Source organism: Macaca thibetana, chromosome 4 (assembly GCF_024542745.1).
Source record: "Macaca thibetana thibetana isolate TM-01 chromosome 4, ASM2454274v1, whole genome shotgun sequence".
Taxonomy (NCBI): domain Eukaryota; kingdom Metazoa; phylum Chordata; class Mammalia; order Primates; family Cercopithecidae; genus Macaca; species Macaca thibetana.
The window spans coordinates 46,286,862-46,313,280 of record NC_065581.1 but is presented as its reverse complement, the minus strand read 5'-3'; the positions used below and the strand labels follow the sequence as shown (position 1 = coordinate 46,313,280).

The 26,419-nt window shown below is 37.2% G+C and overlaps 2 protein-coding genes across 8 annotated transcripts in view; one reads left to right on the top strand and one right to left on the bottom strand.

Moving 5' to 3' along the window:
• The window catches only part of RUNX2 (RUNX family transcription factor 2), a 220,738-nt gene that overhangs the window by 168,023 nt on the left and 26,296 nt on the right, over positions 1–26,419 (bottom strand). The gene's annotated exons all lie outside the window — the stretch shown is intronic.
• Positions 2,997–26,419, top strand: part of SUPT3H (SPT3 homolog, SAGA and STAGA complex component) — a 527,431-nt gene continuing 504,008 nt past the window's right edge. The window contains exons 1-2 of one of the 4 annotated variants that reach the window (XM_050788261.1): positions 2,997–3,215; positions 15,987–16,087. In XM_050788261.1, coding sequence (XP_050644218.1) covers positions 15,987–16,087 — 101 coding nt within the window. In that variant the 5' untranslated portion in view covers positions 2,997–3,215. Of the gene's footprint in view, positions 3,216–3,332; positions 3,491–3,531; positions 9,294–15,986; positions 16,088–26,419 lie in introns of those variants that run through there. The other 3 variants (XM_050788262.1, XM_050788263.1, XM_050788265.1) reach the window with 3 other exon arrangements.

Genomic DNA, 26,419 nt, shown 5'->3' with positions numbered 1-26,419 from the left:
TGATAGAAAATAAAAAGGCCCCACAAGTATCCTAACAAGTAAGAGTTATGAATCTCAAAACGACAAAGAATTTCCAGGTCACCTGAACTGTTACTGTGGCATCCACATGAGAAGAAACCACTTCTGGCCAGGCGCAGTGGCTCATGCCTGTAATCCCAGCACTTTGGAAGGCCGAGGCAGGCAGATCACAAGGTCAGGAGTTTGAGACCAGCCTGACCAACATGGTGAAACCCCGTCTCCACTAAAAATACAAAAATTAACTGGGCATGGTGGCACACATCTGTAATCCCAGCTACTCAGGAGGCTGAGGCAGGAGAATCGTTTGAATCGGGGAGGTGGAGGTTGTAGTGAGCCGAGATAGGGCCACTGCACTCCAGCTTGGGTGACAGAGTGAGACTCTGTCTCAGAAAATAATAATAAAAAGAAATCACTTCCATGGAATCAGAGAGATGGTTCCATATTAGCCATGACTTCTGCTGTTCTTTTGAGAATGTGGGCTTACTATCTAATCATTTTAAGATGCCCATGAGCACTTTTACTTAGATATATGCACTTTCTCTTTGCACTAGTGAGTCTATGTGAATGTTACATGCCAGAGGAATGTAAAAGTCTACACTTACAATGCTTCATTTTTCTTTAAGAATTTTGTCCAGGTCATGGAGACATTTTTGTGGAGTGATAAATTAACTTCGTCTCCTGATGCGTTTTCCCCAGATGCCTTGGAAATCACTTGTTTTTCTGAGAGGTGTTAGTCATCAAAACCTTAACTTTAGCAACAGCTTTGCTGTTCTAGTTTTGTTATAATCAAGATACCCTAGTACCATTGATAGTTTAGGATACTTGATATGAATGTAATGGAAAAATATTTTTGGCCCTTTGTATATAGCAATGGTCTCAAACTATGAGAAAAATTATGGCTAAATCAGATTTTCAAAAATTGATTTTAAGACATTCCAGGAGCTAGGAACCTGGTTAACTCATGTGACTTTAAAACTCAGATCTCTGCCAACAGCACAATTCAGTTTCCTAATAACAAAATTTTTAAACTTACTGTATCAATGCCTTAACTCAGTTTCCCTTCTCCATGTCTCACTCTCATTAACTTTTGTTGTCTGTGATTTTTTTTTTTTTAGACAGAGTCTAGTTCTGTTGCCAGGCTGGAGTGCAGTGGCACGATCTCGGCTCACTGCAACCTCTGGCTCTCAGGTTCAAGCGATTCTCCTGCCTCAGCCTCCCGAGTAGCTGGGACTACAGGCGCGTGCCACCACGCCCGGATAATTTTTTGTATTTTTAGTAGAGACAGGGTTTCACCATGTTGGCCAGGATAGTTTCGATCTCCTGACCTTGTGATCCGCCCGCCTCGGCCTTCCAAAGTGCCAGGATTACAGGCGTGAGCCACCGCACCCGGCCTGTGTGTGATTTTATGCAGGCTGGACACCAGTATCCTAGAGTAAGATGATCTGGATTCTATCCTGATAAACTGGGTCAAACAGGTACTCATCTGATGCAGGTGAAACTCCAGTGCAGGAACTTCCATGACAACTTTAAACATAATTTTAATTGAAATGATCTACTTTTACGTTTCTTTAGATATGAACACCAATTTTTCTCTTAATCTTCTGTTAACTAATTTCTTGGTAATGTACTCAAAATAGCTTTTCAACCAGTCTTCCAATGTAAGAAGTTATTACGATGCTATTACTTTCCCTTATACTGCACACTTTGCTCAGCAATGAATTGATCCCTGATTTACACATTGTGCTGAACTCTCACATCCTAAATATATTTATTCTTTTGGAATTTTAGGTATTTGGAAAATATTGAAGCGTTGGGGAGATTAAAGAGAATAAACACAACATTAGCAGACTCAACTACAATCCACAGAGGAAATAACTAAATAAGTTGCTATTTTAAACAATTTAAGCAAATAGGAGGAAGGGATTATTTCAGAACTCACAGTATGTATAGGCAAGAAAATAACTGAAGCAGTGATGCTTAAAAAGACTTGGTGAGGGTTAATACTTGAATCCCTATAAAATACAGTATTTTATAGTATTTGACGTCACAGGTGTGCAGGTGAGCATGGATAACCAGTTTTCTTCTCTAAGCAACCAATAAGAATGTTAAAACAGAAATAAGACTTCATATAATATAGTGAAAGACTGAAAGCATTGTCTTACGACTACTGTATTATTTAAAGAACTACATCTGTATCAATCAAATGTGGCAGGACAGGATGTACAGTTCAATACTGGGGGTGCAAGATTTTAAAATGAGGAACAGGCCAAAATCTAAACACAGAATCGTCCAAAAAAAAAAAAAAGGCCTTCAAGTAGAACAAGTTTTCAATAACAAAACATGGTAGTTGAACGCCTGCGTCTAGTTACGAGTTGGGGAAAAACATTAATTGCAGATTAATGAAACAGATTCTGTGCGAGGTCAGGGTAGGGAGTGATGGCGCGCGGGAGCGGAGGAAGAGCTGGTTTCGCCGTCCCAGAAAGCGTTCCACGTCCACACGCCCGCACTGCGGCCCTGCGGCGAGGGTTCAGACCTCTCCGTTTCCCTTCACCATTCTAAACGCGCAATCCCGCTAAAATCCCGTTCACTCCAATTCCTGGAAAGAAGCTTACAACGGTGAATCTCTTCCCTGGAGTTGAAAATCAACTTCCAGTGCCGGTCACCGAATCCGTCAAAATCCTATCCCTCTCGGGCCCAATTCCTAAAGAATTCAAGCCTGCACCCTGTAGACCCTGAGCGATCTCAGATCATCCCCACACCGCTCCCAGCCTCCCCAGCTCTAAACGCCGCCGCGTGGCTCAGCGCTGCCCTCTCCGGGCTCTGAGGGCCGCGCACAACGCCCCGCCCCCGGCGAGCGTGGCGGAAGTAGCTCGCCCGGGCTGAGAGACCGCGCGCCACCTGGCAGAGCGCGCATGCGCCCGCACAGCCAGTGCTGGGGGCGTCCGTATCGCTAACTCCTCAGTCTCCGCAACCCCCGCCTCACCGAGAGTCGGGCTCACGCCATCTTGCACCCCCTTCCCCCCCGTCACACAGCCGAGTCACCTTTTCCCTTTCTTACACTCCACACTCTCGGCCCCCCCACCCCGCCCCTTTCCAAGCGTGTCCCGGGCCGCAGCAGCAGAAATCGCACCATCTCCACCCCCCACATTCTCCTCGCAGGAAGCGCAGCCGTGCCTACAAGGGTTCTTAAAGCAGAGGTTGTGGGGCGTGCGGGGGGCGGTGCGGGGGTGCGGGCGGGGGAGACGTCCGAGAGCCGGGAGGGACGCAGCGCGGAGATCCCAGCGTCTCTGGGCCCCCGCGCCGGCCACGCCCTGGTCCCGGCTCTAGGGCGGCCGCCTGGGTCTTCGGCGTCTACGCGGGAGTGTTGAAGGGAGGGCGGCTGTGGGAGGCGCTGACCGGGCGCAGCGCCCTGGTTCTGCTGCTGATTGTGGAGTTGCCTCTCGACTCCTCCCTGTTGGCGGGTGGGCGTGGGGTGAGGGGGATTGGGCTGTGCTAAGGAGCGGGGTGCGCGGGTCGTCTAGGTAGTGTTGGGGGTTGCCGGGGGAATCATTAAAGAGGGAAATTGTTGCTTTATGGCACGGCGAGAGAAGAGTTAGGTAGTTAGTGGGAGTGTAGCATCCAGAAAGAGGAGAAGATCCGCTGTGTTCTCTCTGGGGTGAGCTCACGTCTGTGGCCCCTGGGGAAATTATGTAGCTTGTCTTTGCCTTGTTTTGGTCTGTAAAATGGCGATCTTATAGCCTAGTTCAGAGTTGTCAGGGTTATATGAGAAAATACACGTTAAACGCCTAGAACAACGCCAGGTGCTGCTCAGTACATTTTAGCTCTGCTTTTGCTCTCCATGTTTTAGGAGTTCAGAATGACTGTGACCTTATCTTCTCAGAGAATGAGGACATTTGGTCTCACAAGTGAGAGTGAAGTTATGAAGACAGTGATATGCAATATTTGACACTCAGACGATCCTGGACATGTTATTACTGTACAAGTGGATAAATTGGCATTTCTCCACGAGGTTAATAGAAATGTTAAATTATTTCGGTAGAAAGAAATGTGTGTGTGTATATATGTGTATATATGTATGTATAGTGTGTATATTTATATATGTATTTGGAAGGAGAGGACCTGGGGTCTTAATATATGTAAAGGGCAGACTTTGGAAGAGGAATTAAATTCGCCCTGCAAAGATTTACTTGAAGGACAGAACTTGGGGAATTTCTGGTGAATGTTTCCTAGAGGCTGAATTTGACTATGAGGAACAGTTCGTGAGAGTACTTTTCTAGAATGGAATGCACTTCATTGTGCTATTGAAAGTTTCTTATCTCAGGATATTCGGGACATTGGAGCGAAGTGTGCCTAAGTCTAGGCTGCACTTTTCAGTAGCAGTTTCTGCCTTGGTGGAGATGTTCCATAATCTGTGCCTTTAGGCACTAGTGGTAGCCTAGGCACAGTGGCTCTTCAGCACTTGAAATATGATAAGTGTCACTGAGGAAGTTAATTTTTAATTTGTTTCGTAAATTAATTAATACATTGATTTACGTTTAAATACCAACGTGTGGCTAGTGATGGCTACTGCATTGGGCAGCACAGGTCTGCAGTTTAGATGTTGAGAGTCCTTCCGAGTCTTGATATGGTTGAGTTTCAAATCAGAGAAGCCAGCTCTTTGGAACATTTATTGGCTTACGGAATTGTAATTCTATTCAAATAATGCCTTTCATTCAAATACTGCAGTTCAGATCTTGGGTCTGTTAGTACTTATTTACATCTTGACAAAGCAAAACGTTCTTTTGTCTCCTAGGTTGTACGGGTAATGCCAGATCCAAAGAGCTATGACAGTATTAACTGGAGTTTTCTTTAAACATTATGGTACTATTTTGTGATTTTTGGTTTTTATCTTTTACTACTTTGGTTGGTTTTCAGTGAGAAGTTTCCAGCTCTTTTATTCAAGTTTTTTTTCTTTTTTAACCTTTCGTGTAATAAAGCTATTTGAAAAATTATAACTGTTGAGCATTAGGACATTTTAGAACTAGTTTTGTGGTTATCCAAGTCTTTTGGAGAGATAAGTGAGATTAGGTAATAGATGTTTCACAAAATTGCTTTCCTTGAAATATGTGCATCTTTTTTTTAAGTAAGTCTATATAAAGTCAAATATGAAAATAAAACTAAAAGAACAAACAACCTTCATAGGTAGCGGTAGCACCCTTAACCCTGGCCTGATGTCTGTAAAATGATGCCCTTGGGTCAGGCACGTTGGCTCATGCTTGTAATCACAGCACTTTGGGAGGCTGAGGCCACAGGATCTCTTGAACCCAGGAGTTCAAGGCTGCAGTGAATCATGGTCAGGCCAGGCCTTCCAGCCTGGGCTATAGAGGGAGACCCTGTCTCTTAAAAAAAAAAAAAAAAAAAAAAAAAAAAAAAAAGATGCTCTTGGTCTTAAGGCTGAAGATAATGGTTAGATCTGGAACAATAACTTAAAGCCACGAATTAAATCAGATGGAGAGAATAGCTCATAATATGCAAATCAGAATGGGGTGCTTTTATGGGTGACCATAATATCTTAATTTTTCTGAGACAGTCATGGTATAAAGCCTGATTGTTCCAGCACAATTATTTAATAGAACCCCTTTCACTATCAAAAATGTTCGAATTGGGACCACATAATAATGTCACCCTACTGTTAGCCTTCTTGGAACTTGTAATATATAGTTTTAGGACAATTAACCACATTGCAATATCAGAAATACTTTATTATTATTTTTGAGACGGAGTTTTGCTCTTGTTGCCCAGGTTAGGGTGCAATGGTGTGATCTCAGCTCACTGCAACCTCCGCCTCCTGGGTTCAAGCGATTCTCCCTCCTCAGCCTCCTGAGTAGCTGGGATTACAGGCACCTGCCACCATGCCCAGCTAATTTTGTATTTTTTGTAGAGATAGAGTTTCACTGTGTTGGCCAGGCTGGTCTTGAACTCTTGACTTCAAGTGATCCACACACCTCATCCTCCCAAAGTACTGGGATTACAGGTGTGAACCACTGCGCGCGGCCAGAAATATACTTTAAAACAGTGACAAAATTACTGTTGTTGTGTCTAAATAATAAATGAGATACCTGGAATAAGGCCAGCAAGTGACTTTCCCATGTAAGCCACTGATAATTTAAAATTTTGCTTTGGATAGAAATCTTTAGCAGCTTGAGTTTTGGTTCCCTCTGGAAGAAAATTATCTTTTGGTGGGGGTGACTGCAAAGCATTAGTCTATGTCAGTCAAATCAGGAGATTGAGTATTTGTGTTGAAATAACACTGATTTTATTTTATGGTAAGGTTGAATAGTGAAATCCATCAGAAATCTGATTATGTATTAGAATGTTAAAGACGGGTTTTACTTACAGTTACTTAAATAATGAAAAATAACTCAGCTACATGCATTATTAAGTTTATACTGAAGTGGGTAAAATATTTTATTGAGGCTCTAACACTTGATTTGAGTTCTCACTCAGCTGCTTCCTAACCATGTGATTTGGGACAAATTATTTAATCTTCCTAAGAATACTCGGTTCCTCATTTATAAAATGAAGATGGCGATGGCTTCTGCTTCTAGGTTCATAAGAGGTTAATTTAAATAACTCATGTGATGTGTTGGGTGCAGTTCAGTAACTATTAGCTGCTGTAGCCTTAAGTTTATTGGATAATCTAGAAGTGATAATAACGTTCTGAGATGTTCTGTGGGTTGGTGAACAGAGCACTAAGACGCAATTCTGTAAACCTAGCTTTTGCCCTTTTCTGCCACATTTTGTCATTTCAGTTAAGGTATTTAACTTGTTAATATCGGTGCCTCAATTTCCTTATCAGTAAAATAGAATTAGTACCCAACCTCATCCCACCTTCTCATAAGACTGTTGGTGGCATCAAATGAGAATTACGTTTAAAAATTGTTGTCCTTACAAACATTTTTATGTTGAATTGGTTTTGTCTCGTCTACCTACAGCCTCCACTAAAGAGTGACCTGCAGAAGTTGTTCCGCAAATTTTGTGTAACAGCATAGATAGTGTATAATAGGCACTATTACTGAAGACAGTTCTCTTTTACAAATAATATTGTAAGTCACAGGCCGGGTGTGGTGGTTCACGCCTGTAATCCCAGCACTTTGGGAGGCTGAGGTGGGCGGATCACTTGAGGTCAGGAGTTGGAGACCAGCCTGGCCAACATGGTGAAACCCCATCTCTACTAAAAATACAAAAAATTAGCTGGGTATGGTGGTGCATGCCTGTAGTCCCAGGTGCTCAGGAGGCTGAGGCAGGAGAATCTCTTGAACCCGGAAGGCGGAGGTTACTATGAGCCGAGAACGTGCACTGCACTCTAGCCTGGGTGACAGAGTGAGACTCTGTCTCAAAAACCAAACACAAAAAAAACAAATAATATTTTAAGTCACAGTAATGGTGCTTTTTTGATCTGGTCACAATATATTTTCTACAGAAAACAACCCCATACTGCTAAGGAAGAACGAACATTTTCTTGGGCACTTACTTGATGTGTTCTTTCCATTGTATCTCATTTATCCAAACATATTCCCACCGAATAGGTTGTACTAATGAGGCTCTTACTTTCTAGAATGGGTCTGTCAGGCTTTTTTGTACTGTAGTTCTCCCTTTGAAAATATCTGGCCCTTAGTTAATGGGTAGTGAAGGTTAAATAAGATCATGAACATGAAAATAGTGGCTGGCTCTGTGACTCATGCCTGTAATACCAGCACTTTGGGAGGCTAAGACATGTCCAGATTGCCTGAGCCTAAGAGTGAGGGCAATATAATGAGACCTAGTCTCTACAAAAAATTTAAAACAAAAATTAGCTGGGCCGGGTACAGTGACTCACACCTGTAATCCCAGCACTTTGGGAGGCCTAGGCAGGTGATCACCTGAGATCAGGAGTTTGAGACCAGCCTGGCCAACATGGTGAAACCCCGTCTCTACTAAAAATACAAAAATTAGCTGCATGTCTTGGCATGTACCTGCTGCTTAGTAGGCTGAGGCACCAGAATTGCTTGAACCCTGGAGGCGGAGGTTGCAGTGAGCCAAGATTGTGCCGTTACACTCCAGCCTGGGTAACAGAGCAGAACTCCATCTCAAAAAAAAAAAAAAAAAAAAAAAAAAAAAAATGTAGCCGAGCTTGGTGGTTGGTGCCTGTAGTACCAGCTGCTTGGGAGGCTGAGGTGGGAAGATTGCTTGAGCCCAGGAGGTGGAGACTGCAGTGAGCTGAGATTGTGCCACTGTACTCCATCCTGAGCAACAGAAAGAGACCCTGTTTCAAAATAAAAAGAAAATAGTACACTGTTTGGTGTATAGTAGGTAGGAGTTACTGAAAAGATGCTGTTGAATTCACAGGACAAGTAAATTGAAATAATTTATGTGACTATATTAACTAAAATAACATACAAATATAAATCATTTAAAAAATCTTGAAATGTACTTTTGCGATTTAAATGCTATAGTGGTTTTATGACTGAATTCTATATATTTCACGGTATTCATGTTAGTCTTTATTAGTCATAACATTCTTTGAGGATATACATGTTTAACAATAATCTTTTGTGATATATTTTCAAGAAGCTTTGCTTTTGCTTGAGTTCATCATCATTGTTGGCATGAACTAAATGCCTGATATGTACAAGGCACTTTCCTAAGGGCTGTACATACGTTATTTTATGTAACCTAGGAGAGAAGTAATTAATCTCCATTTTAGAGATGAGGAAACTGAGGCAGCGAGGTGGCATAACTTGCCCAAGGTCATGTGTAAGTGTTAGAGCCTATAATTTAACTCCAGAGCCTAGCTCTTTACTGCTCCCATTGTGGTTTGGCATAGGCATATATTAATATTTCACAACACAGTTCAGTGTGACATACACATTGTGGAGGCCTTGTGGGTTAGTTATGATAAACTTTTATTTGTATATTCCTTGTTGTATAGTAGAAAGAACTCTGGACCAGGTGTCGGGGGACCTCAGATTTAGTCCCAGCTTGTATCACTAAATAGTAGTGTGTCCTTGGGCAGTTCAAGAAACCCCTCTGGACTTCAGTTCCTCACCTGAAAAATGAGGGATTTGGAGGAAATTAGTGATTTTCAAACTGTAGTTCTGAAGTCTGCTCAGATGTCTTTGGTTCCCTCCCACCAATTTGCATATATATTTGTCTGTTACAGTTGCTTATCCATCTACCTAAGATTTTCTTTTAAACGAAGAATTTCTTAACTGAGTGTTTAAAGTCATCAGTCACCAAGAAAACTTAATGACTATGTAAGTCCCCTGACTGCTGTGTTTACAACTTTTCAGTAATTTCACAATATTTTAGTGTTTTAGGAGATAGAGATCTTTTACTAATGAAAAAACTAAGGCACTAAAATGAGAGGATTTTTATTAAAACATAGTATATCTAAATGGCCTGAATATTTCAGGTTATCAGCTATCTGGGATCAAAGCCTGTTGTTTACTGAATTTGTGATCTTCAGCCAGTCTTAGTTGGTAGAGGCAGAATACTTGTCTTGTAGGGTAATTGTGGGGGAAAAAAAAAAAGTGAGCTAACACAGGTGAAACACCCTTTATAAACTCCAAATTCATCTGTTTTTTACATGCCTACAGTAAATCCCCCATTCCTTTTTCTTTTTGGTCACGTAAACTGTGTTTTTAAACACATCAGATATTTTGTAAATTGTTTAATGCAGAATTCTCATAAGCTTTAATATTTCTAAAATGTGACTCTCGACTGGAAGAGAGTGTTGATTTTTAAGGGAGCTGCTTATTTTTTTTTTTTTTTTTGAGACAGAGTCTCGCTCTGCTGCCCAGGCTAGAGTGCAGTGGCGTGATCCTGGCTCACTGCAAGCTCCGCCTCCCGGGTTCATGCCATTCTCCTGCCTCAGCCTCCCGAGTAGCTGGGACTACAGGCGCCCGCCACCTCGCCCGGCTAGTTTTTTTTTTTTTTTTTTTTTTGTATTTTTTAGTAGAGACAGGGTTTCACCGTGTCAACCAGGATGGTCTCGATCTCCTGACCTCGTGATCCGCCCGTCTCGGCCTCCCAAAGTGCTGGGATTACAGGCTTGAGCCACCGCGCCCGGCCGGGAGCTGCTTATTTTTTGACATCTTTGTCAAATACACTTACCTCTTACTGTTAGGAGTGTAATTGGTGCCAAAATCTTCCACATATCTCAAAAGTTAACCATTAAGCAACTCTATTATAAAGTTTGAGTAAAAACAACAGTGTTTTAGTGTTGGAAAAGTAAGTGTGCTATGTGCCATTTGTCAGGGCTTAAGGATAATCTGATAGGCACATTTGCAGTGTACTTTAGGGACTGTTTTTGCAAAGAATTTTTTTTTAAACTCAATTTTTCTGTGAGAGTACTGGATATGAAAGCATATGGAATAGAAACTGAATATGAGACTAAAGAAGGAAGATATACTAGAAACTCCTGTGTCTTGTAGCAGTCTATCACTGGGCTCCGGTGTCTGTTAGTTCCAAAAGATGCTCATGTAGGATATGTAATGCTGCAGTTTTAGCTGTTTATCATCTAGAGAGAAAGGATGGGGGTAGTTTTCACGTTTACAGGGTGTTTTGATATTTTCAGTTCAGATTTTTTTTAGTGCCCATTATATGCAATCCTGTGAGACAAATTATTCCTGACAGAGAAATTGAACTTATGAGATTAGTTGATCCTTATATCCTTATACAAAGTTCTATTATATTAATTATCCTTCTTAACAAAAATCTTGTGACCATGGGTTTTATTTCAGTTTTCTGCTTTACAACATCTCTCACAAAGCTTCTGCAGGTTTTTAAAATCTCCACTTGAATGTCTAATAGCTGTCTCAAACTTAACATAGCCCCAACTGAACTGTTTTATTTTTTCCTTCCCAGTCTTCTGGATCTCAGTAAATGGCACCACCATTCAACCAGTTTCTGAGGCCCCAGAATTCAGTCATCCTTGACTGCGCTTCTCTCACACCCCACGTGTAATCCATCAGCAAATCAGTTCTGCTTTCAAAATATGTTCCAGAAATCTGACCATTTCTCATCATCTCCACTTGTTAAACTAATTCAAGCCACTGTCATCTCTTGTCTGCACACAACCTCAGTAACTTCCTAACTGGTCTTGATTGCACTCTTGCTTCCGTATAGTATATTCTCCCCGCTGCTGGAGTTATCTTTTTAAAACCTAAAACGTTTCAAGTAACTTCCCTTTTCAAAATTCTCTAATAGCTTCACATTACACTTAAGTGAAATGTAAACTCCTGTGGCCTAAAGGCTTTATAAGATCTGCCCTCTTGCTACCCCTGCGTTCATGTCTTTCTAGCCACACTGGCCACAGGATTTTGGTACTTTGCTGTTCTTTTTGTTGGGAAGTTCTCCAGAGCTCCCTTCCAGATCTTATATTAAATGCCACCTCCTAGTTGAAATCAACTTGTTTTTCTTATTTCATAGTATTTGTTATTTCCTCAAATTATATTTGTTTATGTGCTTGTCTCTTGCATTATAATGTATTTTTTTTTTGTCTGACTTAGTCACTACTATATCCCTACCTTTTAGAACAGTGTTTGGCCTGTAGTAGGTGCCCTTCTTAGGTATGAAGAATCCAAAGCACTGGTGGTGTTAGCTTTAAATAAGAGGGTGTCTTTATTATAAGAGGAGGGAATTAAGGGAGGAGGATACACTGTCTTTGGTGGAGGAGAGTGGAGGGAATGACTAAATGATAGCTTTTTGTTTCTCTGGAAGTAGAAGATGATGTCAGCTGTCCATAGCTGGGGTAGGGATTCACTGTGGGACAGAGGCTTATTCAACTAAAATAATTAGTATGCAGTAAAGTAGTTAATTTAATATTAAACTAATATAAACTAAAATAATTAGATGTCAGAGAAATAATTTCTTTTGTTTACATATCTGGGAAGGTTTCTTGGAGATGGGCTTAGGCAATAGATTTTGGATAGGTTGACAGATACTGTATTGTTTCAAAAGGTATTGCAAGTAGAGAGAGCTATAGGGGTAAAGGTTCAAAAGAACATGGGATGGTTCTGGAGATGGGGAAAGTTTGATTTGACTGCTGTAGAAAAGGAGGCTGGCAAGGTCAGGTGGGACTGATTTGAGGTAAGTTTATAAACCAGGCTTTTTAATACCTTCCAAAGTCCACTTAAAATGGGGCATATATTACTATACTGAGATTACCATTGTATTATTCTAAACACTAGGTCTAGACATTTTTATAGATATTTTATGTATTTAATTTTTAATTTTTTGCATTCTCAGTGATTGACCATTTGGTATTATTTTTCACAACAGAAGAAATTTAGATCATGATGTAACCTGATTTTTTTTAAACAACAAAACTAAAACGCAGTGTATAATAGTGTTGGCTTAACCGTAATTGCTTCCTGCCTTTGGAATTTTATGAAAATAAAAATACTCTAATTATAAAAGTTTTCTATTAATTTATATTATGTGGGATGTTCAGGTTATCATTAGAATTGAGACTGTAGATGCTTAAAATCAGTACATAGGTCTGCTGAAATAGTTTTCTTCAGCAGTATAGAAGATAAGATTAAAACTTCTCTCTTTTAATTAATGGGTTGACTGATAGTTTTCACAGTCCAGATTTTGATGATGTTTGGATGGTGCAGAAACTAGTAGTAAGGTTCTCGACAATTTGAGGTCTTTTAAGCTTAAAGATGTTTCATGGTATTTCTTCTGTGGTTATTTAGTCCCCCAAAATATGAGATCTAACTAGAAACCCAGTAGCATATTCATTGCATTTTGTTTAGTTTACTTTTTGTGATTAACTTCACTACAATTAAAACTTTTTTTTTGATAGCAGTGTTTTCTAAGGATAGGGGTGTATCCTTAAATTCCATAATTTTAAATTAAAAGATAAATGCCAAATTTTCTTCTCCGGAACACAGTTTTACAGGTGTGTTATAGTATTAGCTATTAGCTTAATGATCAGGTTTAAATACTATTAATCAGATATGAACTTATTCCTTGGGTTCACATTTAAACTCTGGCATGTTGAAATAATCTAGGTCCCAATCTGCACATCTGAATTCATTTTGTAAAATATGGCAAACAGATGCATTTTCAATTGAAAGCTGAAACAACTGCAGGACATTAACCCATTGAGAAGATTACAGTAGGTTTTCAGTTCCACGGTAACTGTATTTATTAGTGAAAATTGACTTGAGTGCTTCTGCTTTTAACAGACTTTTCTTTTTTAATGTCTAGAAGAAAGGAAGTAGAGCATTGGAATGATAGGACTTTGATGTGTAAAGAAGTTAATGTCAAAAGAAGTTAATTATCTAAATCAAACAGAATGTGGGTACGGGAAATAATTATTTTAAAAAGTCTAATGAGCTATCAGCTCATCATGTCAAGAAAAATGTTATTCACCTGTTTGATATAAAAATTGACTTGACTGTGAAAGGATGATCATGGTTATAATAAACTAGGTTTGGGTGACTGGATTTGAAAATGAAAAAGGAGCAGATTGCTCCAGCAATGTCTCAGGGCATTTGACCATAGGATGGATAATCCCATGGAATGGCATGTCTGTCAAATCTGATGAGTCAACTCAAATCATAACATTCTGGAGGCTGGGGTTACTACTTAATTTTTGAGTTTAACATGTTGTCCCAGATAGCTCTGTCAGCCTTCTATTGGGACAACAAGGGAACATTTTCTGAGGTCTTTGAGAAATCCAGGCTCCCTTTTTTTGCATTTTGTCCCAATTCTGCAGGACTCTTTATGGAAGTCCTTGGTTTCCTATTTTCTCCCAGTCTTGGACTTGTGATTTTTTTTTTTTAATCCAAGTCTCAAATGGTTATGTTTCTTTTCCTATGTTATTTGTAGAGAAAGTACTTACTCCAAAAGTCTTTTTAAACAATGGCACAAATCTAGGCTTAAAAAATGTGATGGTGTTTCTTAGCATTAAGTTCTTCATATGTTTTAGAATTTTGGTTTTCAGGCTCAGTTTGAGTGGAACGTTTTTGTTTTCCTTCTCTTTTTGTGCTCTTGCATTCTTGGTATAGTGGTTTTGGCCTGGCTGTTAGGGCCCTCAGACTAGACCAGAGGGATATTGGTATATTTCAAACCTAGTCACCTAGCTAGTGTGCTGCTTGCCTTAGATCTTTGTCCTGTTGCCTTCTCAAAAGCTTCATATAAGGCCTATCTCCATCAGTGATTTGTAGTAGCTTTTTTCCCCGTCCTTCTTTTGTGGGGCCCAGCCCTTCCATCGCAGCCCTTGCTAAGTGACCCTGGTTTAGGTTCCCTTTATGAATTTTATCATTACCCACAGGAGTTGTTAGATTAGAAAGATGTATTAAGAAGATAAATTTGGCTGCAGTTTGGAGAATGAACTGAAATGGAGATAGAAGATGTAGATTAAGAGTTTTTAGGGGGCCATAGCAGTAGGACAAGAGGGGAAGGATGTGAGAACATACAGCAAGTAGAATTTACTTGACTTTTTACAAATTGTAGGGTGCAGGAGAAGGAGTCCAAGGTAGTGACTGAGATTTTGAGCCCAAGTGAGTAGTAGTCATAGTGATGTCGTCAGTGAAAACTAAACTTACAAAGAAGCTACTTAATATTTGTTTAGTTGCATAGAGGTCTTTTAGTAAAAATATTTAAGTTTTACAAACTTGTGTAATTGTGAAAAAAGGGTAATACATCTAAATTTATATAAAAGCTTTTAGCAGATCAAGAAGGGGAATTCTTTTTTCTTCCTTAATTTTCCCTGTTCATGGAAGAGGGAGTTCTTAAGGTCTGTTTATTATAACAGTTAACATTTATTGTGTGTTCACTGTGTGCTGTCAGTGCTGTTCTAAATTTTTGTATGTATTCATTTAATTCTCACAACAGCCCTAAGAAGGTGAGATTATCATTGCCCTTTACAGATGAGGAAACTGAAGCACAGAGAAGTTAGGTAACTTGCCCAAAGTCTCAGCAAAGGAGCAGAGGTGGGATTCAAATCTAGGCAATCTGACTCCAGAACCTGCCCTCTTAGTTTACTAAAAGTCCTCTGCACTGTTTTACTTTTTCATATGTTGTTAAATATCTTACATTCTTCTTCAGAATCTGCAAAAAATATTTTAAGGAAAATTACAGCTTTGCAAAGTTTATACAAGCTTATGAAATAATAACTAACGTTTATTGAGCACTTCCAGTATAATAGTATAATAGTTGAGGCATTACCTACTTTCATGACATTATTTTAATGTTACTTTGACTAAATCTTGCTAATTTTTTTAATGCATTAAATAAAATGGCATACATTAGGATTGGCACCCAATTTATCATTATGCATCACCTTAATTTTATTGGGAAAATGTCACATTTTAAATTGAATAAGTTATTTACCCATAGGATTATAAAATATCACAATGCTTTTGATCTACTGATTGACAATGTTATTTGTATTTTAGACTTTTGTTCAAATGGGAATTAGATTATGCTGTAGTTTTCTAATTTTGTATCTTTCAGCTGTGGAATTGTTTCTTTAAATGAAATCTTACTTGGAACCCTCATATATCAACTAGAAAAGTCAGAGTTGTTCTGTTTTAAACTGGGGGTGTGTTGTGCTTGGGGTCCACCTGGAACTCCCTGAAGCATTGCTGATGAACCATAGGGCTCCCTGAAGCTCATTTTGAAAACCAATTAGCTCTAGTAAAATATGTTAATAAATACTGTTTTTACATTACCTATCATAAAATAGGTGCTAAAGTATTTATCACTGAAGTGAGTAATTGGCCGACATCTTACTTAACTAGTTTTTTTCCACCTTGCTATTTCATTTTAATAAACAACATTAAGTATAAGTGAATCAGTTTTATGCAAAGCAAATCAGAAATTTAAATTTTCTCTAGTTTTTGAAATAATTTATATTTGCTTCCTTTTTTTTTTTGCATTTACTTATAGCTAGGTATATTTTGTAAGCTTTATTTCTCCTTTTTATTTAGATGAATAATACTGCAGCTAGTCCAATGTCTACTGCAACTTCAAGTAGTGGAAGGAATACAGGGAAGTCTATAAGCTTTGCAACAGAATTACAGAGTATGATGTAAGTATATCCTTGCATGCTGTTGCTATTACTATTTTAAATTTATTCATGTTGAAAGGCAATAGACATAACATTTATAAAACTTGGGAATAATTTGTTATTAATCAAGTAAAAATGAAATACTGTGATAACATTTTAAATTGCTGTATGTAGAGGCAAAATTGGTTAAAAATGCTACAGTGGTACTGTATTTGAAAAATGAGTATTGGTTCATCTTTATAAATGATAGAATGAATAATTATGTGGACATATTTGCTCTAATATTTGTCTGAGTCTGTGTTATGTATTGTTTATTTCTATTCTAGTTTATAGATTTAGGAAATTTTGAGACTGATTATATTCTTGGACGGTTGGAATGTTTTCACGTGGAAGGTCTTAGTTTTTCTCAACTGTCATAATAATTCAATAAGCCTAATTTAAATTAGTTTTTAGTTTTGATAATATTTGAAATCACTGTTTCAGAACATTGGGGAAAACTTAGAGCATTTAAAAAACAGATGTATTCAATCTTTGGGAAGTTGCAGAGTCATTAAGATTTCTTAAGACTCTGTTCAGCTTGATTTCTGGTTTCTTGCATTAAGTGAAACTACATCTCTTGATTTGATAAGAGGTGGCACATTTATTAGAAATGTCTTTTGACACATGGTAGTTTTTCATTATATTGGTTCAGGAGACAATTGTCTGTATAAGATGGGGGACCACATATTATAGTGCTCTTATCCTGTGGATTCATGACTTATCCTGTGGATTCATATTCATACTCATGACTTATCAGGTAGTTTAAAAGAATATTTCTGTTGAAGGTTTAAGTGTCTTCCTCTTGTGGCTAAATTGATAGCCTTCATAGTTGAATTAATGTCACTATGTGATGATTACTGTTAAAAGGTAAAATGAGTTTGAGTATATGTCTTGTAATTGCATGATGAACTTACTTTATACAATATTGAAAACATTTAGTTCAGGAGCTCTCAAACTTTTTGGCCTCAGGATCCTTTTATACTTTTAATCATTGAAGATCCTGAAGAATATTTGTTTATTACGGTTATAGTTATTAATATTTATTACTTAGAATTTATTATTAAAAAAATTTTTTTTTTGAGGCAGAGTCTCACTCTGTCGCCCAGGCTGGAGTGCAGTGGCACAATCTTGGCTCACTGCAACCTTCACTTCCTGGGTTCAGCGATTTTCCTGCCTCCACCTCCCAAGTAGCTGGGATTACAGGGGTGTGCCACCACACTTGGCTAATTTTTGTATTTTTAGTAGAGGCAGGGTTTTCCCGTGTTTGCCAAAATTACTTAGAATTTAAAAAGAAAGACATTTATGTATTAACTTGAAAAGTAATAAACCTATTAAATGTTAATATAAATAATATATTTCTTATAAAAATATTTTAAAGCCAAAAATTGATTGCACCTTTCAGATGAGATGCCAATAAATGTGACATATTTAGCAACTGTATGAAGTGAGCCTATATTTTAAATTATGGAGAATTTTAAGGGTTTATGCTTATGTACATTTTTGTGGATTAGTTTAAGTTTTTTCATTATAGTTTAGTGGCTTTATATTAAGAATCTTTTATGTTGTATTATGTTAATTATGTTTAAAAATACTAAGCATGTTTTAAAAGTTTTAGAGTAAGGTGAAAAAATTCATTTTCTGTAGAGCTGGTTCATTGATTTACCTTGTATTTTTAAAACTTTTAATTTGGGAATTTTCAAGCTTACAGTGTAATGAAACCCATATACCCATAATCGGGCTTTAACAATAATTGTGTTTTTCCAGTCTTATTTAACCTTTCTCCTTACCTTTCTCCCTTTAAAAAAAAAATGAAGTATTTTAAAGCAAATCCCAGACATCTTATTTCGAAATTTATAGTATTTATTAAAACAATATACTTGTTAGTAAAGTTAAAAACAGATGTCCTGTAGCAGAAGTCAACAAACTATGGCCATGGGCTTGCTGCCTATTTTTGTAAATATAATTTTCATTGTACCATAGCCAGGCTTATTCATCTATCTGTTGTCTATTGAAGCCTTCATGCTCTGTGCCAGAGTTGAGTATTTGCAACAGAGACTATATGACCTGTAAAACTGACAATATTTGCTATATGGTCTTTTACAGAAAAAGTTTGATAATCTCTGATCTGTAAAAGACAGTTGTCTTTGAGAAGAAGGCTACAAAAATTAAAAATAAAAATTAAAAAATCTATGTACCCACCAAAATTAAAAATAAAATATTAAAAAAACCAAACTATGTTCCCACAAAAATTAAAAATTTAATTAAAAGCTTGTAGAATATTCTTTTGTCATTTATACTTAGGAGAATTTCTGTTTAGTGCATTTGATGGACCTTGGGCCATTTTAAAAAAACTGAGAAAAAATAAAGGCTAAATTCAGCACTTTCTTATTAAATACTTTTGCAAACATCTTCCCAACCAATGTACCTAAGCTGGATTCGGAATGCAAAAGTTATTGTTGGCTACAACTCTGGAAGAAATGTACATTTTCCTTCTATTTCAGACCTCATAGAGAGGCCATTCCTAATAGTTACATTCATCATTTATAGTTTGAAGTTCCCCCCCCCCCTTTATGAATTTCTTTATAGAACAGGGAAACAGGGCCAAAATTGGGAGAGTCTTTTTAAATTTACCAGTATTTCTATTGTTATCAAGATTTTTAGGCTTTTGATTGTATAAAATTAGACTCAATATATATTTAATTCTTATGTGTATTTCAAATGAGAAAGTGTGGACTTATGCTGCTATGTTTATTTTGTGTTACAGTAATTTCATTCTGGGAATCCCTACTTTACTGCTGCTGTTCATGGTTCTAAGCCTTTTATATTGCTCCTTTTCAATCCTCTGCTGCTGCCTTCCCCATCCATTCACTATTAATGAGTTGTTGTTCTTTTGGGTCCCTGGCCTCTAAATAAGTAACAATATTGTAGTGTCATTTCTGGGAAATGGTTTCACTGCAAGTTGTCTAGTTGTCAAGCACAAATGAAATGGTCATGATCTGCTATTAAATATAGAACTGGCAACCAATCTGTCCTAGTATTAGAGCCTTGGAGAACTTACTGTATTTTGAATTTGGGTGGTAAATTCCACCAGTGAAACATTCTTAACAGAAGTTTTTTTTGTTTGTTTGTTGTTTTTTGTTTTTTTGTTTTTTTGTTTTTTGTTTTTTTTGAGAGGAATCTAGTTTTGTTGCCGGGTTGGAGAGCAGTTGCCCGATCTCTGCTCACTACAACCTCTGCCTCCCGGCCTCAAGTGACTTTTCTGCCTCAGCCTTCCAAGTAGCTGGGAATACAGGCATGTGCTACCACGCCAGGCTAATTTTTGTATTTTTAGTAGAGATGGGGTTTCACCATGTTGGCTAGGCTGGTCTCAAACTCCTGACCTCAAGGGATACACCTGCTTTGGCCTCCCAAAGTGCTGTGATTACAGGCGTGAGCCACCGTGCCTGGCCTCTTCTTACAGATTTCAAAGGAAAGGATTAGTAGTCTAACAAGTGTTAGTGGGTTGGGATGATAGCAGTTGTGCCTTACCTAGTGCATATAACTGAGCATATTTGCTATATGCTGTTTATCACAGCTCCTTTGAATAACCTGTACTGGAATGGTCCAGAGGTTTTTCATTTTTAGGTTATTGAACTCAAGCAGCCTGTAAATTTTAAAATGAAATCTTTTCATCGACATTACAGGTATTTTAACAAACTTCTTCAGAATTTTAAGTAATTTAAATGCACTTTGAGAGTCTTCATTGAGTTCTTCCTTACTTTACCCATTTATATATTTCCTGCCTTGTCATGTACATTTTTAGAGTTACAGGCCTGAGTATGACGATGCCAGGTTTCACAGCTCAGTAGTGCTTAGTAATTATAATGTCACCACATTTTTAAAAATTGGGAGTTTTTGGGATAAATAGCAATAACATTGAAAAAATCTTGTTTACATGTTACTTTTATATTGTAAGAATTCTTCCAAATGAAAATTTCATCCTTATTTAACATCCAGAAATTAAAAAAAAATTTAGTCAGAATTTGCTTACATACAATAAAATACATTTTTAAATTGTACAGTTCTACAATTTTTGCATTTTAAAAAATTACCTTTGTATTTTTGAGATGGGGTCTCTGTGTTGCCCAGGCTGATCTTGAACTCCTAGGCACAAGTGACCCTCCTGCCCCTGTCTCCCAAATAGCTTGGACTACAGGATTGTGCCACTGTGCCCAGCTAAAAATCATTTACTGAGTCCTTCTTATATGGCAGGAACTGAATGCCTTCAAGAGGCGTATAGTCTAGCAGTAGAGAAGGAGACAAATATTTGTAATGAAATAGGATGCGAAAAATTCCATGATAGTACAAAGGAGGGAATGAGGAACTCTTCTGAGGATAAGCTACCTATGTTTAGGTCTGTAGTTCTGCCCGCTTCCTGGAATGTCTGTTGAGTATTCTGTGAGCACCTCGAATTTAGAATGTCCAAAACTGAACTAATAATTTTCTCAGTAACATTTGCTGCTTCTCCTGAGTGTGTTTGGGATAAATAGCAATGACCATTTATTCACTGCTGCACTATACTAGACCTTTGTTTTGTATGTGAAATGGTATCACTTGACTATTTTTTAAGTATTATGAAGATATGAGCTGTGAAAGAATGTGTGCCCCTTTCATCTAACTTTAGAGAGCCCTGATATGTATAGTCTCTGAATTTTTAGTAGACGGGTTTTTAAGCTAACACAGGCTTCCTTCAGATATTGTTTCCCTGGTTCATTTAAGTTTTTCAGGAAACTGGAAGAAATAAAAACTCCTGAAGATAAAAAGTATGAACCTACTATAATTCCAAAGGTGCTTTAATAGTATCAGTGATAATAATGAATACTTGTATAGAGCATGCTGTGTACCAGACACTCTCTTGAGTACCTCCCATATGCCATTTCATTTCATCCTCACACAACTCTGTGAGGGTAGATGCTATTATTCCCCTTTTATAGATGAAAGAATAGAGACACAAAGGTGGAGTAACTCACCAAATATTATCCTATAGTCAGTGGCAAATTCTGGATTAAAGCCAGAAAGTCTGATTCCAGATTCTGTGCTCTTGACACTTATGCTAAACTGCATTTCAGTTAATAAACTTTTTATTTTGATTTACAAAATTTAGTTTATAAATTAACTTTTAACAGTTTATGTGCGACTACGGTGCTATAATGAAATAAAATGTGGAAGCTGAATGTTTTTTCAGTTGATTGCTTGGTTATTAGTAACGAGGTCCCAGGTGATCCTCCTGCCTCAGCAAGTAGCTGGAACTACAGGGGTGGGTCACCACACCTGGCTGATTTTTGTATTGTTTTGTAGAGGCAGGATTTTGCCATGTTGCTTAGGCTGATCTCGAACTCCTTGGCTCGAGTGATCCTCCCACCTTGACCTCCAAAGTGTTGGGATTAGAAGCATGAGCGTCTGTGCCCAGCCTGTGATTTTTATACTATCATGGCATTTGTTGTAGTTTCCTGTATCTTAAATTTTTTTCAGCAAGGGCATATCAGTAACTAAAAGAAAGGATAATTTTCATGGAAATTCTATACTTACCATATACTCCTTATTAGATGCTCATATTTGTGTTATTTCATAATTTTGGATATAAATATGGCCATATTATTTGAATATTTAAATGTCTATCCTACTTTTATGTTTTATCACTGTTAAATAATCGTTGATCTTAATTTCTCATATTTAAATTACACTAAAATATGTGGTAAACTTACCCATTTACTTTTTGTGAAATGCATCTGTTTGGGATATTTTAAGATATGCTTTAGTTTATAACTATAATAGTAATCAGGAATGTTTTCAAATTGTAATGTGAGAATATGTATTAAGGCAGATTTCCTGAAAGTGAGAATATGTATAAAAGCAGATTGAGAACATAAAAACACTGTGTAATGGAAAGTCTTTTTTCCTTTCAGGAATGAAATAGGAAATCTTTAAGTTTCTAGATCCAGTTAAATTAAGTGCTTGTGTTAAAAAATGTCATTTTATAAATGTGGCTAAATAAAATAATTTTTTTTTTTTAAATATTACTATCAGTTCTCTCACGAGAAAGTAATAATTAGAACTTTTAGTTTAGGATTATATGTGTAATTACCAGGGAAAAAAGTGTCTTGCTTACTTATAGAAATGAATTCTTGAAATTCAGGTAGATGAAGTTATTTGAGTAATTCTGTGATGAAAATCCTTAGTTATATGGGGAAAAATAGGTAAAAATTCACAGATCCATCAGCCTAAAATTGCAGTATAGTTGCTGATTATCACATTGGAGAGTGGCAATCCCTGTTCTGAACTAATTTGATGGTAGAGCCAGGCTGTAATTGATGTATAGCTATTTATGGTCTTTTCTTAATTTTAGAGTGAATGTTCATACATTTCACCATGTTCCTGAATACTTCTCTAGACTCTACTGAAAGTGTTATGTGATTTATGTACAGTATTAACTTACAAAAATCTGAAAACTTTGTATTCTGAAATGCATGTTTCAGATAAGAGATTGTGAACTTGTATCTACCTCACAGGGTTAGTCCGAAGATTAAATGAGATGATTGAATTAAAACACTAGTATAGTTCCTGGCAGATGATAAACATTGTGCTATTGTTACCATCACCTTTTTAAAAAATAAATATCATCATCAACACACTGATTAAGGAGTTTATAAAAAGTAATTCAAGTATAGGGGGAAATATTTGCAATTTAATGGGAAGAATTTCATAATTATAGAGAAGAAAGGATTTGTCGACATTATAGCATGCTGTATAACTTTCCACAGTGATAGAAATTTTATTTCTTTTTTGTCCAGTGTGATAGCCACTAGCCACGGGTGCCTATTGAGTATATTAAATAAGCCAGGCAGCTGAGCAATGAATTGTAAATTTTATTTAAGTTTAGCCCTAAACCTAGCAAATAGCTACCATATTGGGCAGCACAGAAGAAATATAGTAAATATAAATTATATATAGAATGCTTCTTTTCTGGGTTGTATGTATTATATTTTTTTGAGATTGGGAAAAATACATTTTACATGTTATAACCTGTTTTTATATTTGATTTTAACACAGTCGTTGATCTACTTTTTTGCCCTCTCTCTTTTTTAAGTTGTCATTGTCCCACAGTTCTTTATAGCTTTGAAGATGTTAATATTTGGCTACTTTGGCAAGTCGGATTTGATTGAGAAGTTTAATATTACATTTATGTTCCATTTTTTAGAAAGTATGAATAATAAAGAAATGTGTTCAGTTTCTTAAAAATGATCTTTTGTGAATGTGTGTTCTCTCTCTCTCTCTCTATATATATATATACACACACACACACATGCTTAGTCTTTCTGAAAAATCCTCTGACTGTAACTCTGAATGTATTGTATTACACTTGATTATCATGTCAGCATGTATAATTGAATATATAATGTCATCATGAGTTTTAGGTTCTCATTTTTATGTAGCTAGATTTGCAAAATTTCTGGTAGCTGTGAAATTAGCAATATGTTGTGAAGTGTTCTATCAATTCATTATTTTTATTATGGTGATATTTTGAAAACCTGTTAATTTAAATGTACCAGCTTCAAAATTTATCTTTAGAAAAGTGGGGCGAGGTGTGGTGGCTCATGTCTGTAATCCCAGCACTTTGGAGGACTGAAGTCGGGGGATCTCTTGAGGCCAGGAGTTTTGAGACTAGCCTGGGCAACATACTTGAGATGCTGTCTCTATAGAAAATAAAATTAAAAGCAGCTATCTGGGCCCTGTAGTCCCAGCTACTTGGGAGGCTGAGGCAGGAGGATCACTTGCATCTAGGAGGTCAGGGCTGCAGTGAACCATGATCCTGCCACTGTTCTCCAGCCTGGGTAACACAGTGAGACTGTCTCAAAAAATAAAAAATAAAAAAGGTACTAGATAAAAATGGATTCTTCATTACTAAAAATATATCAGAGAGTGGTTAATAATTTTAGATAGGAAATTAATATTTGATGCCTATGATTATATATTGATTTGCCTCTTTACAGTAAATTCTGTAAATTAAAAAGGTGAGTGTAATTTTAGAAAAGAATAGTAAATTCTTAATATAGAGGAATAAATCTTGCTGATTTTGACTTTTTGCTGGTTCTGAAGTCCCATGATAGTTAAGTTTGCCAAAGCACAGTTTTGATTATCTCTAGATGTGAGATTGGTGGGCACTTTTACATTACAGCCAAAGAAATGAGAATTGGGCCAGGTGAGGTGGCTCACGCATATAATCCCAGCACTTTGGGAGGCTAAGGTGGACAGATCACTTGAGGTCAGTCAGGAGTTCGAGACCAGCCTGACCACCATGGTGAAACCCTGTCTCTACTAAAAAAAAAAAAAAAAAGTTAGCCAGGTATGGTGGCACATGCCTTTAATCACAGCTACTTAGGAGGCTGAGGCAGGAGAATCGCCTGATCCTAGGGGGTGGAGGTTACGGTGAGCTGAGATTGCAACACTACACTCCAGCCTGGGTGACAAAGCGAGACTCTTGTCTCGAAAAAAGGAAAAAAAAGAAATGAGAATTGATACATTCTGATGTGTTTTAAGATGTTAACATGTATTAACATATATGTGTGTATATGTATGTGTGCTTTTAATATCAAAAGTATATATCAAAATATATCAAAAATATATATTCAAATGAGGATGCCATCTTTTGCAAATATATCTTTTTTGGACATCTATGTAGACTTTAAAAAAAATCTTAACTGTGAAACACCATATGCCTTTGAAAAAAATGTTGTAGTCATTAGAAAGTTTTCTAATTGGCATAAAATTTTTTTTCCTATGACAGAAGAGAGTACATAACCACTTTTCTAGAGAAGGAGTGACAACTATTATCTTTGACTGCTTTCTTCTTCTTTACCTTTCATAGGTTTCTGTGTTTTAAAACAGCTACGTTACAACCGGTTTTTGCCATGGCTGGTAGAGTCCTATTAGCCTTTCATGACTTTCTCTCTCTTCCGGTATTACACTGGTCAGTAATGTGTGTTTAATGGGGAAAGGGGGGGAAATTAAATTTTTGGGGTTGGCCTGGCAATCAATTAATATTTATTTATTCAACAAAAATAACATTCTTTTTGGTTGGAATTACTTTCCAAACATTCAGACTTGGAATACAACCCATTTCTAAGTCAAGCACTGATAGTATTTTTTTATTCCGCCTCTTCCAGTTTAGAATCTGAGCATATCAATGTCTTTTATATATATCTAATCCTTTAGAAGTATGTGAACATAGTTAATGTTTATTTTTAATAGAAATAAAACTTCACTTATCTGGAATTTGTAATTAAATACAAATATTTCAAAGGGCAAATTGATACAAAGAAAAATAATGCTACATCTGAGTGATTAAGGTAGCATGATACAGTGGAGAAGACTAGTTTTGGAGCTACAAGATCTTGGTTCACTTCTTTCTGTATTGGTGGATTTTATATTTTAGGAACAGTTAACCCCCACCCCCAATAAAAAATCCTGGAAATTTTATGGGTAGGAGAGCTGTTATATCAACATTTTATTCTATAATAAATGAAGTATTTTTTTATATTTCCTCATAGAGACAGTTGTTTTCTGAAAAAAAAATCGGAAAATACAGAAAGATAATAATTAACACCTTAATTATTAAATTAAATTAAAGTGCTTATTGGAACTGGGCATGGTGGCTCATGCCTGTAATCCCAGCACTTTGGGAGGCTGAGGCAGGAGAATTGCTTGAGCCCAGGAGTTTAAGACCACCCTGTACAACACAGTGGTACCCCATCTCCAAAAAAAAAAAAAAAAAAAGAACGAAAAGCCAGGCCCTTTGGTATGCTCCTGTGGCTCCTGATGCTTGGGAGGCTGAGGTGGAAGGATTGCTTAAGCCCAAGTGGGTGAGTCTGCAGTGATCTGTGATCGCACCACTGCACTTTAGCCTGGGTGACAGAGTGGGACCCTGTCTCCAAAAAAAAAAACTCAGAGTGCTATTAAGGTTTTGGTATTTATCTTTCCAGTTTCTTTCCAATGCATACAAAAAATTAAAAAATACCAAAAGTGTGTATTATAATTACTACTGTGTAACTTGGATTTTTACTTAATATATATCTTTTCCATGTTGATAAATACACAGCATTATCTTTATAAGCTGTACTATAAACCCTAGCCTCAAGCGATCCTCCCGCCTCAGCCTCCCAAAGTGCTGGAAATACAGGGGTGACCTGCTACACCTGGCCTAAAACTGTTTTTTTTCTTTTTCTAAATATGTCTAGAGATCTCTGCATAGCAACATATAGGAGACTGTGTATGTGT